This window comes from Podarcis tiliguerta (assembly GCF_965153285.1).
Source record: "Podarcis tiliguerta genome assembly, chromosome: 4".
NCBI lineage: Eukaryota > Metazoa > Chordata > Lepidosauria > Squamata > Lacertidae > Podarcis > Podarcis tiliguerta.
In genome coordinates, this window is record NC_139537.1 from 44,855,819 (window position 1) to 44,870,514 (window position 14,696).

The window sequence follows — 14,696 nt, forward strand, 5'->3', positions numbered from 1 at the left end:
TGTCTCAGGCTGAAGATGTCTCTACTGGTGTGGTGAAAACCTGCTAACTGGGGCACAGAAAGAGGTGTGCTGAGGCTGGTTGATACAATATTGCACCCTTTGTACAACAGACTGCAGCTCCACACAGGAGTGTGGGAGGGGAGTGTGGGAGTGTGCTAGGGGAGTTTAAGAGTTGCTCATAGTGTTGGCAGACCCTACCCAGTTTTATAGAAAGCTTCACTGTTGTGGCAAAATTACATGTTAATTTTTTATTTATTTTTAATAATAGATTTTCTACTTCTTGATAAAGTTATAGAATGAAGGAAGATACTTCTTGCTCAATTTCTGTCGGTGTGTACAAAAAACTGAAGCAAGAACCAACCCTCCCCTTTTGTGAAATGCAAACACACCCAAATTGACTTGATCTAAGAGCTGCTCAACAGTAGAACAGACTCTATTGGGAGGTTATGGACTCTCCTTCATTAGAGGTTTTAAAGCAGAGGTTGGATGGTCATCTGCCATGGATGCATTGCAAGGGGTTGGACTAGATGACCCTTGGGATACCTTCCAAGTCTACTATTCTATTATTCTGTGATTTTTTGGTTTGTGCCTTGGCTCCTGCAGAGCCAGGATGGTAGCTTACCGGTAATTGATTTTAACAGGAGAGTGAAACATGCTTAAACCTCGCCCACTGAAACCAATGAGAGAATGTAATTTTTATTTTGGATTCTGCCCATAAAAATACAGGAGAGAACAGTGCTATTTTTCTAGAAAAAAGAGGTGCCAGGATTCACCATAAACTCACCCTTGCTATCTTATACAGTCAAACCCTGAGTTGCATTTGCTTCACGCTGCGTTTTTTCTGGCTACGAACGCGGCCAATCCAGAAGCTCGCAGAAGCGATCTGCACGTTTTGTGCATGCACAGGAGCGCTATATCGGCGCACACGCACACACAGAAGTGGCGCTCTACTTACGAACTTTTTGGGGTGCAAACGGCACCCCAGAACGGATCGTGTCCGTAAGTAGAGGTACCACTGTAGTGGCAATGGAGTCCACCTCAGAGGTGCCAGAACTGAGTTCTGGTGAGTTCCGGCTGGAAAAAAGCCCAGGGAGAGAGTGATGATTTTGCACATATAAACCACAAATACACATTATTATTATTTTCCTTTTCATATTATAAACTTAAAGGAACCAATTCACAGATGTTATCAAATTCAAAATAACAACATTATTGGCTCAGAAGCCAATACTGTATGTATCATGCTTAACAGATTTTAAAAATCTAAAGTTATTTAAGATGGAATTTGAGTCCACGTCAAACAACATTCTTGTAAGAATTATGTGATAGAAAGCAACTCCTAGGTTTAAACCACATAACTGACAGACCAGTCAGGTAATTTTGTGACTGGGTTGACATGTGAAGCTATAACAGTTTTTAACAGCTTGCTGTGGGATACATTGAGTAGAAACATATTTGTAAAATTTTGACCAAAGGTCCAGTAGAGTTGTGTCACATTTGTAATTTGTCTCCACTGTGTTGACAAAGAATGATTATCCAATAAAAAATGATTATTGGAAGCAGTCTGTCTCCAACCAAAAAAGAAGTATTCACCCCCCCCCCAAAAAAAAACCCCACCAAACAACCCCAAAAAAACAACAACCCCTTATCTGCCTTTCATTAAATCCCTTATTCAATCTAAGGAGCCTTTATAAACCCTTTATAAACCCTTAGTTTCATATTACTCAAATGCCTGTATTTATCTTTGTCCTTAAAGAGTGGGTGGTCAAGAAAATGAAGCAGAAGCTGGTGGAACCAGAACTCAGCCATTTTTATCATGCAAAAATGGTCACACTTAAAAAGGTGTTTTGAACAAATTAGTGTACTTGTGAGGAGTTCCCCCCTGAATGGAATAGCTCTTACAGAGCAGGTCTGGTGCTTTAACTAGCGTGTTTAGAGGGTTAATGATGATACACTGATGCTATCAGTAAAAATGCAGTGTGTCTCTGCAGGAATCTAATTTACACAAGCTAGGGACTTGAGTAAAGCAGGCCTCCTGCCGCAGACCTTTGCCTTCCAACAAGTGAAGGGCAGTGGAGATAGGCAATGGGGATGTGACAGAGAAGGCAGCTACCATATTTCTACTCAAACCTCACATCGTTATAATTGTGTGGGGCTTTAAATGCATGCATAAGGATATGCTGTCAGGATAGAATGGATTATACAGTGAACAGACAAGCGTCATGTTAGTTCCAGAAAGACAAAGTCCATTTGTCCTCTTCTGCTGTGCAACATTCACTTTTTACAAAAATCACCACTGTTATGAGGAGAACCACTCTTTGCTTTCATGTGTTAGTACGTTTAAATTCTCACAAATGCCACACTGAATCCCATTGTCAACTGACAACCACTGAAGCCAAGATTGAAAAAGAAGAAGTCTGGAAGTTCAGTCAAATGCTCCAATTTAAAGCTAGCCATCAGAAACCCTATTTGATACAAATCTAGGTCCTACAAAGCTTCCTAATTAGCGAATCATATGCATTCCATATTGTGAAATCATTTACACTTCCAGATTACTCTGAACAAAAACTCATGTATAAACCGTCAAAAATCTTGATTACTTGCACGAGCTTTTGAGGCTCTTGCACATAGCATATTTACTAAAGTTTCTGCAAACACACACCAAATTATAATTCTGAATTCAAAGCTTATAGGGTCAAAGCTCATTACCATTAAGCAGGAAGAATTAGCCTCTTGGTCACATCTTCCTCAAGTGTACATAGAAAAGGATTCAGAATTTAATCAGACAATCAGAAAAGGAAGCATATTCAAACACAGAACTATAATAAAAGAAATCTTTAAAAAGAAAATTTAGCCAATTAGAATAACCTGATTTTGAGACATGCTTAGCAAAGTAATTTCTACATAAAGGCAATCAAAGTAGCAGTAACTCTGTGTCTCAAGCATTCAGACCTCAAATAAGTCTTCAGAGTAAGGTGGCTTTGCACAAATATTCATTACCACAGTGAAGTCAGCTGATTTGGGATGTCTGAGCTTTCCCTACCAAAGACAATCTATTACCACATACTGAAAAGCCACAAAGCTGCTTTTTGCTAGCATGTTACTTTAAATGTTTCACAGTAAAAATAAAAAACTCACACATCTCTCCCTCGCCCCCCCCCAAAAAAATTCAGTGTTGTAAATTCATATGCTAAATTACATAGGCATAGTAAAGATTACTCTTTTATTTTGCAAATAATATCATTCTTCACAAAATATCATTCTCTGCTAAAACCTAGCACAGATTCAACATAAACCACTGTATTTTGCATGGCTGAGAGCATATGCAACATATACAACTTTTTCCATTTTAACATAGTGGCTACATTCAGACATATTTTGGAAATGAGCCAAGCAATCTCTCCTCATGTGTGACTTAGTAAAAACTTGCTAACATAATCCAACAATAGTCTGTCTTAACTGACAAGATATGGTTTGAACAAGCAAATAAAAGCTGGAAAACATACCAGGATCAAACTGTGGTTGCTATCTGGGGTGTGAGGGCTTGCTGAAACCACAGAATAACGAACTATGGTTTGATTAACCCAGGAAGTCATTTATTAGGCAGCATTAGTTAGTGAGGAGGGTATAAACACACAACTAGTTTTTGGTTTGGAGGAGCAGAACCATGGAATCTGAATGCTACCAGTAACATCCTAGTTTCTCCTTTCAGACATTCTGCGCCCAGACCCTTCAGCACACTTTTATTCACCCATCACTCATTTTCCACAATGGTGCCAAATTTAGTCCAAATGCCTTCAAAAATGTCAGAATACTCTTGCCTGCACGTTTGCATAGCAGAGCCTAAACTTGTAAAATGTGATTCCCATGGCTTGAGATTTATTTTACAGGTTTATGGGGGAGGTGGAATCTATCAGAATTTGCTTGTAGTCTGATGGTGTATTCTAGCAGTTTTTAAAGTTTTCATCTTGAACTAGGAATAGTGTCTCCCAGATCTTCCCATTGTTTCTTTATTTAGACCAGACATGGGCTGACTTGGCCCTCTGGCTGTTTTGGGACTACAATTCCCATCATCCCTGACCCCTGGTCCTGTTAGCTAGGGATGATGGGAATTGCAGTCCCAAAAAGAGCTGGAGGGCCAAGTTTGGCCATGCCTGATTTAGACGTTTCTTGAGTCATTACTTTGGCAGCTCCTCTGCTATGGATTTAGTGAGAACAACACAATTTCGTCCTCTGTCATCCCCTTCTCCTTGTGACCTCAATCTTTCCCAACATCAGGTTCTTTTCCAGACAGCTCATACAAAGTATCTACAGCAAGTGTGGAAACCTTTGGCCTTCCAGATGTTGCTGAGCTACATATCCCATAATCTGGGCCATGCTTCCTGGGACTGGCAGTAGCTGTAGTTCATGAAGTATTTGGAGGACCAAACTTCCCCACACCTGATCTACAGAAAGATCTGAAAGATGCATAATACTTAGAAAAAGCATTTTATAATGGGTTTGCGGGTAAAAAGATTTGCATGGCATTCAGAAGAGTAATGATGGAATAACAAAAAGGTTAGCATTACTTACGATTTGTTTCTCTTTTTTTAAAAAAAACGGTTTTAAAAATTAAACCATGAAACCAAAGTTTCACTCCCTTCTTCCGAAGAATTCCTAGAGGTGTTTACAAATGGCTTTTAAAAGCTATAATGTGGTCCTTGAGTATTTATCGGAAAATTCTTTGAGTTGTTAAGAGTCTAAAATCAATGGTATTTAGCAGTTAATGTAACTGCCTTTAAAAAAATTACTAAAATGGGGAAAGCCAAAATATCCACATAACTTTCTTAGGCACCTCAATATGCATGTGGGGTAGTTCATCATTTGGAACATTATGATTATTTCTTTATTTATTTTATTTCTATATCGCCCTATATCTGAAGGTCTCACATTAAAAATCACTTACTAAAATCAAAATGAAAACCAGATCCCCCTCCGCAAAAAAGAGCCAGCATTTTAATATCTCTGAATATCTGATCTCTTAGAACATTTAACAGGCAATTTCCATGGGTTCATTCTATTTGTAGTGCTAATTAAGAAACTTTGGTTTTGCCTGCTGATTCTCTAATGTTGACAATACTTCACAACTGTTCCAAAGCTTCTTTCCTCACATCTATTTTCCCATAATGAATTTGCTCAGCTTCTAATTTAAGAATCTTCTCTTCAGAATTACAAATCTACTTTCTGACAAGTAATTTTTGGGGATGTGTGGGGTTTTTTAACAGCAACCACTGAAAGCAAATACAAAGAGGAATTCAATGGAAGGTGGCATTGCAAATAAGATAATGGACAACAGACATTGGGACCTATGAATTGTAAGGTAAAGGTACCCCTGCCCGTACGGGCCAGTCTTGACAGACTCTAGGGTTGTGCACCCATCTCACTCAAGAGGCCGGGGGCCAGCGCTGTCCGGAGACACTTCCGGGTCACATGGCCAGCGTGACATCGCTGCTCTGGCGAGCCAGAGCCGCACACGGAAACGCCGTTTACCTTCCCACTAGTAAGCGGTCCCTATTTATCTACTTGCACCCGGGAGTGCTTTCGAACTGCTAGGTTGGCAGGCGCTGGGACCGAACAACAGGAGCGCACCCCGCTGCGGGGATTTGAACCGCCGACCTTTCTATCGGCAAGCCCTAGGCGCTGAGGCTTTTACCCACAGCGCCACCCACGTCCCTATGAATTGTACTGCATTGTAAAGGGCAACATTCTATACCCAGAAAAAAAAGGCAATGGAAAGAATGGACAGGATCAAAAAATGGGATTCAAGGCCACACAATGCTAGATATACTTTGGTATAGAAGAGGTTGGGTTCCAGCTGGAGGAGTTGTACTAAAAGGAGCCAAGAAAAGAGTAAAAATGTAAACACTGTTAACTGGAAAAGCAGTTTGCCCATCGGTTGCTGTATAAACTTTACACAGATACTGCAACTTGGACAAATGGTGCTCCTTTAACTCACACATGTACCAAAAACTGTTGCCCAAGTTTTTTTTACTGCAGATATATTATGGATAACTATCTGGTGATAAACCAGTAGCAGGTATGATTTTCTCTGATAAATGATCATGATGCTTCCAGATATGAAGCTCTCTCTTAAAAATAAGTCATGCTAACTACACATCAATTTGGATGAATAGCATTGTGGCCTTTGCATACATAGGTTCTTTAGCAATAGTATTTGTATAGTATAGTATTTCATGTCAGACAAAGACATGAAAATTGTTACAGCTGAGATTAAACTGTATCTTACTACTGAAAGTAATGTGGAAGTAAGCTGCTACTTTTTCACAGGGTAACTATTAGTACAGCAACATTTCTCTTTTAAATGTCTAATGACTTGCTGAATTTCCACCTGGATTTGTAGGTGGAAAAAATTATAGATGGAAAGAAGTTGTAATGTTCCTAGCCGCTGTTTAGTACCTGACAAATCTCCCTGGTGCAATCTGAACCTTCGAATTTTTGAAGCCTTGGATAATGTATAGGAAGCCTACACAATATACTTGTGTGGAGGCTGAGGGTGGAGTCAGCAGGAACAACTTCAGTTTTCCCTCTAACAAATTATTAATTGTGTATGCTGAACAAAAGTAAAGACTACCACTTTCCTCAGTAATACCTACCTGATATTCTCAATGGCCTACTAGTTGTCAATAGCTGCCCAATTTTCTCATGGCATTTGGCCAATTTGGCTTTCACATCTTCTCTTTATATACATGTAAATCCACTGTATCCATTTCCAACCCACATCAAATCTTTATGTGCATATTGAGAAAAGATTTGACAATATGAAAGAAGTAGATGTGATTTCCATAGATTATTATGATGAATCTCAAGATCAGATATATCTAGCAGTGTACTTAAAAGATGCAGGGCACAAGCCCTGAATTAATTTGCACTCCATTCTAGATCACCCTAAATGCTTTTCACTTCATTTATCTCAATCAATTTCCCAAGAGATCTTGTTCCAAATAAATTCACTTTTCTCTTTAATTGCCCCCATTTATTACTTTCCAAGTGACCTCTAAATAAAATAATAAATAATAATCAATCAATCAATTTTTCTAAGTGAATAGCCTACCTGGAATCCAAAAGCACATCACAGTTATATTTCCCTTGAGTTCACTACCTACCCAGAAACACCCAGGGCACTCAGAAAAAAGATTTGGGGCCAACACTCAACATCCTTGGATATGTCCCCTACATAACTGAATATTCATACATATAAGTTAAGAAGGAACAGTTTCAATTCTTTACAGCTGCAGCATCCAGACGATGTTCAGGGCAACTGCTCTGTAAAAGTAGTGCAGTTACTACGTTCAAGGTTCTTAAGATGTCGCACAATAGGCACACTGGTGATTTTGTAGAAGGTATTTATTATCACAGTTCATATCCATTGTGTTTAAAGGCTCTTTCCAACATTATCTTAGCAAGAGGGGACTATTTATTTATTTAAATATTTATAAACCAGGCTCTCACAGGAAATACAGCAAAGTGGTGCACAACAGAAAAATGTAATCTAACGGCAACAGCATTGGTAAAAGCATTAGTAACATGTTGATAAAAAATTGTTGGTTCACAAAAACAATCCAGTTCAACAGAGGCTTGTCTGAACTGTCTAGGGTATTGTTTTTGTTTTTAAAAAGCACCTAAAAAAAGTGGGGATGTTTCCTTCCAGACACAAGGCTTGCAACACTAAAGACTCAGACCCTGGTAAAGGTGAACTGAACCTCTAGGACATGGGGGAACCATGAAAATGATTTCCACTTGCACATATGGACTTCTTCCCCTTCTCCACACTTGCCCCACGCACTCTCCAAATATAAGCATGTGTACAGGGTGTGCCAGGTGTGCCGAGACACACATTAATGTCTTTTTAAAATGTGGCTTTGTGAGTCCCTGACCTTTTTTCAGCTGTAGTAGAGTACTAGCTACAGCATGGCAACCAGGTTGCTTCTCTGTGTCTTCCAATGAGCTGTGTCCCACAATTTCAAGCAGGTTATGGTGCCCACCTCCATCCAAGCCATGAGTGCTAGCACAGTGAAGAGGCTGAAGGAGGATGGGATAGATGTTCCTGCAAAGGTGGGAGTGTGTTTTAGTTTGCTTGCAAAGAGTCTACTGCTTGCCACCTTTTGTGGAGAGAGATCTGTGATGGTGAGGGACTGCTTTTGTGGTGTGCGAACATGGGGGCCCTGCATTGTTGCAAAACCTCAGGCAACAGAATGAGCCCTCCAAGTGGGGCCAAGGTAATTTCCCCTGAGCACTGTCATCTCTTCCACAAAGACAAATTCCCTGGCTTCACACCCTGAGGAAGTGTGCTATGCACACCTATGTCCCCAAATCTGCTCCATGGGATTGTAAGAACTCCCAAATTTGGGGAAGCACAGGAAGAGGAGAGTGGGGGAAGTCTTGCTGACAAGTGAAAATCCTTGCACTAATGGGATGGTTACTTAGTGCTGCATTGAATACAAGCCTTTGGGCCCATGTTGTTTAGGGCCCAAAGTACCTTAGAAGCCAGGTGATTTGGCAGCACCTGTGGTTCCTTTCAGTGCCAGAACTCCCTATCCTACAATAAAGGTAAAGGTAAAGGACCCCTGACAGTTAAGTTCAGTCACAGATGACTCTGGGGTTGCGGCACTTTCCCTATACTCATCTCAGCTTCTCCTACTAATGAGATACAAGGCATTTATCCAATGCCTAACTTGCCATTGTCAGACATTGCCAGAAACATCCACAATATGCCTTGAGTGGTGGCTTGTGGAAACTTTATTCACAGCAAAACAGTCAGTTGACCTTTTGCACACAATCAAGAAACAACTATTAAGGACACAAGCTTTTATAAACCAAGCAGGGATATGCACTCTGCTTTCCACCTTGCCACAACCATCAAGGGGCAGCTTAGGCACTTCTGCTCATTTATCAACCATATCATTATTGAGTGACCATGAGAGAAAGTCTGTTTCATGTAGTGGAGGTGATGTGATGATGTGCCTGTGTGGAGAAACCTATAGCTACCAGAGAAGGCAGGGATCTTATCTATTACGCTAACATGATTAGTTTGCAAATTCACTGTAGGCCTTTGTCAGAACTCAGCTTCACACCATCTGCATTTCATGAACCACATTCCCTGCCTCCGTTGACACTGGCAGGCAGGAAGTACAGCAAGGTCTTCTGCACGGGTATCAAGTACACATAAGAAGAAAAATAAAACATGTCATAAGCAAGCCAGTCATGTTCACCTGCCACAACTTTCAATGAAATAAAGCAAAAGCAAAAGAAGACAGATTCACAATCTGTTGGCTACCTTGTGCTTTACACATTTCAGGCTAATTTCCTGCTGGAACTTTTCCCTTGAAGATACAGCACGTGGATGGTTTGTAAAGTCTTTCATGCAATGAGAGATGGGGGGGGGGAGGGATGGGATGAGAGTCTCCTGCTGAGATGTTGTGATGAATTATTAAAACTTCTTCTTAATGTTGATGTTACTCTTTAACCTCAGATCACAACACTGGCAGTATAAAAAAACCAGAAAGTGCTACTGAAGCAGTGATCAACTGGAGAGGTGCACAAGTCCTGGGGTGCTTCCAATCAACAATATCAAGAAACATCTGGGGTGAAAGAGAAGGCGAATACTGTCTAGCATCTGCTACAACCACTTTCCTCCCCAAATCATTGATATTCATTTACTATTTGACTATCAACTATTTTTATTCCATGTTTTCCCATAGATATCAATTTATTACTTTCCAGAAGCAAAACAAAGCAAACTTTAGCAAAATTAATATTTACTGAACTGTAACAGCACAAATAGCATGCATATCCTCCTGAGTTTATGAGTATGGAAAGAAATAGATTGCAGCCTTCAAAAGCCATAAGAGGTGGGTTTTTTCCTTAGCACAATAAAATAAATTCAATAAAGTTAATGCAATTATTCATTATTAACACATCAACACTGATACAGTCAGCCAGTCCATTAGTGATGCTGGCACTGCATTTCCGTAACAGTCATGTTCTGAAAAATGTCTGCCCAACAATTTCATAATGTGTACTAATAATGTGTACATTGAACAGAATAAAGTACCTATATATATAAAACAGGTCAATCTCAGGAGCCTACAGTGCCTTTACAGGCAACATAGACACAAGCATCTGTACCCCTTCTCCCTTCCCCCTCTCCCATATCCATTCTGAAACAAGCAAACAATGCTATCACACTCACAAGTACACCAATTTCTAAATCACCTGTTTAGAATATGTACATGGCAAAAGCTTTATCCAGATATGCCAAGATCTCTTATGCATTCATGCTTATTTAAGTCAATACTTCCCTTTTGGAAGGAAAGGCTTTACACAGGAAAATGCACAAGCAACACATTAGATTCAATTCTATATTCCATTCAGAATTTATCTGAAATCTAGACACTAATTAAAACCTCAACCATTTCAAAAAATTATATTTATTACCAAGAAATCAAATATGAGCCCTGTTTGCTTTTCAGGGTTTCCGATTGACATTCCTTATAAAACTTTTATCACTTACCACCCTTCCAGTGTTTGCCTGATTTAGTCCTACTTAGCTTGCTTAGAGTTGGTCCAGAGAAGAGCAGCATCAAAATAAAAAGAAGTTCAAGCATTGTAATTTCCCTCTGTCTCTCTGATGATAACATTTCCGCAAGTTATTTTCCACAGGTCTTCTCTCCCCCCACCCCTTACATCTTTCCCCTCACTTTCTCCATTCAGTCTTTGCTTGGAAAGGAGTCATTAATCATTGAAAAATCAGTACACGGAGCGGCTTTGCCATTCTGAAGTAATATCTAGTGAAGTAGCCCTGAGGAACGCCACATCTCTCTGTGATCCAGCTTTTCCCACACACAACATGCAGCTAGTGCTGCTGCTGCTGCTGCTGTTGCTGCTGCTGCTACTATAGGAGCTATAAAAGAATTTCGTGCTCCTCACTTTGGCTTCAGTGGGAATATATTCGTCAGCTTTCAGTGTGAGCGTGATTGAAAATGATAAAAACAGTAATGCCTGTGTCCAGCAGAACAGAGAAAAGATGTCAGGATTGTGGGGGGTGAGAGAAAGAAAAAAGAGAGAGAGAGAACAGATGAGAAGCAGTTGTACTGACAGCTTTAAGCTTGGCTGTCTGATCCTAATAGCCGTGCAACCAACCAAATTGCTCTTTTAAGAGTAATAAGGCTTCGGTGAAAGCTGGTGTCACTGCCACTTGGGTAGGTAACACCGGGCTTGAAAATCACCAAGAAAAACCTGCTCAAGACAACAACTGCTACGCCATAGTCCCAATTCAGAATGCTGAGGAGAATACTGTATGCACCGAGTGTGTTTAATCTCTATTGTGTGCGAGAAATTTCCTGCTTCAGACTGTATAAATGCTCAAGACTTAGCTGCATGTTAGCAGTGCTTTACTTCATTCACCGTGCATCTTTAGAAGAAGATTTAATCTTTGTTGCACTAATTATTCATAGATTTATCTGAAATATTTATGAGATGGAAAAGTACAGGCTTCTGGATTTTTTAAAAGAAAGTAAAGAGCACACACACACACACAATCTGACCTGTTATAGCTATACAGCTACTAAGATTCTGGTCTGTTGGTTTTATGTTTTGATATTGTTTGTCCCTATGCTTTTATAAAACAGGTTGTGAGGTGAAAACACAGTCTGCATCCATATATTTAGGGAGAGGTTGCAGCAAAACCCCCACAAAAGATTCCTTCTCCATTTGTGGCCAAATAACCACTCCTAGTTAATTAAGTAATAATCTTGTTTGAACTTAGCCTACCTCCCAACTCCAAAGCTTTCCAGCGGGAAAAAGTTCAAAGAACTTGAACTTTTCATAAAAGATGTTTCCATCCCAAAAGTGTGCATGTAGTGTAGATATTTTCAATTTCATGTTCCTCGGTCACACTTTTGGGATAAGTAGCTGAAGGCTTGAAAATACAGCTATGTGGTTCTTCATGACACCCTGGAGTGGATAGGGTTGGATATAAAATTACATATTTAAAGCAGGTAGTGTGTGTCTCTGTGCTTGTAAAATTAAAACCATGTTTAATTGGGGGGGGGGGGGAGTGCTACACACAGAGCAGTTTGCCATACTGCTCTGTGAAGTGCCTCCCCTCATGTTAAACAGCTTGCCTACATCACCTGCTGCCCATGCTGCTTGCCATCACACTGGAGTTGGTGTAGCCACCTATTGGTGGCCACACAAACTGCTGCATGACAACAGACTTACATTTTTATTTATATAGGAAGATGCATATGTGTGCCAATTCTATTAGAAAAAAATCCTATGGATGTAAATTGGGGAAATAAAAGTGTCATGTCATTGAATAGAGAATGGGATAATAGTTTAAAATATCCAAGTCATGCATCTAAAATTATGTGGCCAGCTTTTAACCAAATCTTGAAGTGGAACAGAAAGACTTCTCTCTTCCACCAAAGACATTACTTCTAATATTGCATTACAGCCATCAACGTTTTCAGATCTAGGACGTTATCTTCAGCTTACATTTTTCTACCTAGATCAGGGGTGGCTAACCCTACCGATTGCCTATATCTGTCCCCCAAAGCAGTTCTATGTGGTCCTCCAAGACCTCCCAAATAGGTTTTCTGGTATTTCTAGATTTCCAAAATGTTTTCAGTCTTCAAGTTGAATGCCACTTTTTATTTTTAAATGGGGCCTTTTTGCCTCCCAGGTAGCTCAGGAAACAGAAAGGAGAGGTTCCTGCAATAATAGCAGCACTGCAAGGTTTTAGAGCTCAGGAAGCAGGTGAGAAGTCAGTTTCCTGTTTGCAAAGGTCTTCTTGGAGTGTTAGTGCCCAATAAGGGAGTAGAGGCCCTTTTAAAAGATAAGAAGAGAGTTTCCCTTCCTTAATTTCCCACCCCAGAAAACCATATGTGTGTCTGAATATGTGTGGCTGTGTTTGTCTGAATGTGTCTGCATATGTGTGTGGCATGTGTGGTGAGTGTGTAGTTGCTGATGTTGCTGTTGTTATTATTGTTGTTGTTGTTGTTGTTGTTAAGCCTTTAATAGAAGGCCCCAGGGTAGGTTATAGCATATAAAACCACAATGAAAACAATAACCCCATCCATAATCCAAAATCAATAATTCATACAACACATTACAGGGAAGACACCAAAATCAATTCTTCAGTTTTCAAAGGCCAGGGTAAAGAGGGGCATCTTCAGCAACTGATGAAATCTGTAAAGAGATGTCTGTAAAGACAGACACACCTCACTGTGGATGGAATTCTGAGCTGGGTGGAGAAACCTCACTCCCAGACTCCTGGTGACATCTCCCAGTGGATTAATAAAGAATCATTTTTTGGTGTTTTTAGCATATAAGTATGTGATCTTGTGACTGAAAACTTGCAAGTTCCTGGATGCTTGTAGGTTTTCCTCCGCTAACATTTTGATCATCAAGCACCCCTCAGTTTTGAACCTTCATTTGGTCCTACAATTCATCACTTCCTACATTCTTTGGATAGTTTGTATTTCTTCTAATCACTGTGATTTCAGGACAATCACCTTCATTTCACCTGTTGTGGCAATGTGGCCACAATGAATGAAGGAATGGGAAGGCAACATTACTTTTTCATGAGGTTGGCCACATCTTGATTTAGGGCTACCTGTGGCCTTGGCCTCAATTAAAATAAATAGTGCCTTCAGTTTGAGTAATGCGTAATACAAAAAGGATCTGAGTCTTTCCCAAAGATATATTTTTGGCCCCAATCCAGAATCTACTTATGATGCTAAGTAAAACCAATGAGATTCCTAAGCACACAAGCCACACACAAGTTTCAGACTCACTATCCAACCCTTAGAACTGAATGCAGATAATCCAGCCTCTGGAACAGCATTGTATCTGGACAACATTTCTGCAAACCAGTGTTGGGAAAGTATAGTTTTTTCTGCAAGTGGACTAAAGAACAGGCTGTTTCTGTTCCATGTCCAGTTTCCACTTATTCCATCTAATTTTCTTTGAAGATTTACTACACAAAATTGCATTTGATTTATATGCATTTTTACTGTAAAATACATCCATCTGGATGCACATTCCCTAAAATATTAATTTTGTATGCATTCTCCCCAAAACATTTATGTATGCTTTTCTATGCATTTAGCTATAAAACCCTTGTAAAATATCCCTTTGTGAATAATCCAATAATTGTATTCTGAGCTGCAAATATGATCAAGAACTGTGAATTTGAGTGGTTTGCCTTAAACTCTCTTCCATCCCTACAGTGGGTAGGATGATGGTGCATAATTTTCTCTCACCTGTCATTTTCCCCTTCCAGTTGCTTCCAGTTGCTTTCTTTCTATCCTCTACATTGTCAGAGTTCCAACATAGGCTGCTTTACATTTTCGGTATGAGCACTGAAATAGGTAGGGAGGCAGGGCATGCCAGTATACTGCCTCACAGCTTATCATTTGAGCAACTGTGGCATCAACCCAGTGGCGGAGCTTCATGCTCCAGCACCGGGGGGCAGAGAGCAGGCAGGGGCAGGGCTAGCATGCCTGCCACAGAAGCGTGGCACACGTTCTGGGGGCATGGCACGTCGCCTGTGGGGGCGTGGCACCCAGTGGAGGGGGCAGCCGCGATGGCACCCCACCGGGATCACGCTGCTGGGGCGGTGTGCTCCCCCCGCA

At 40.3% G+C, this 14,696-nt stretch overlaps 1 protein-coding gene across 23 annotated transcripts in view; it reads right to left on the reverse strand.

Annotated features, from left to right (window-relative positions):
* ROBO2 (roundabout guidance receptor 2) overlaps positions 1-10,712 on the reverse strand; it is a 773,593-nt gene extending 762,881 nt beyond the window's left edge. For all 23 annotated transcript variants that reach the window (XM_083439198.1, XM_083439187.1, XM_083439205.1 and 20 more), the window contains exon 1: positions 10,571-10,712. In XM_083439198.1, coding sequence (XP_083295324.1) covers positions 10,571-10,697 — 127 coding nt within the window. In that variant the 5' untranslated portion in view covers positions 10,698-10,712. The remainder of the gene's footprint in view (positions 1-10,570) is intronic.
* Positions 10,713-14,696: the final 3,984 nt, after the last annotated feature.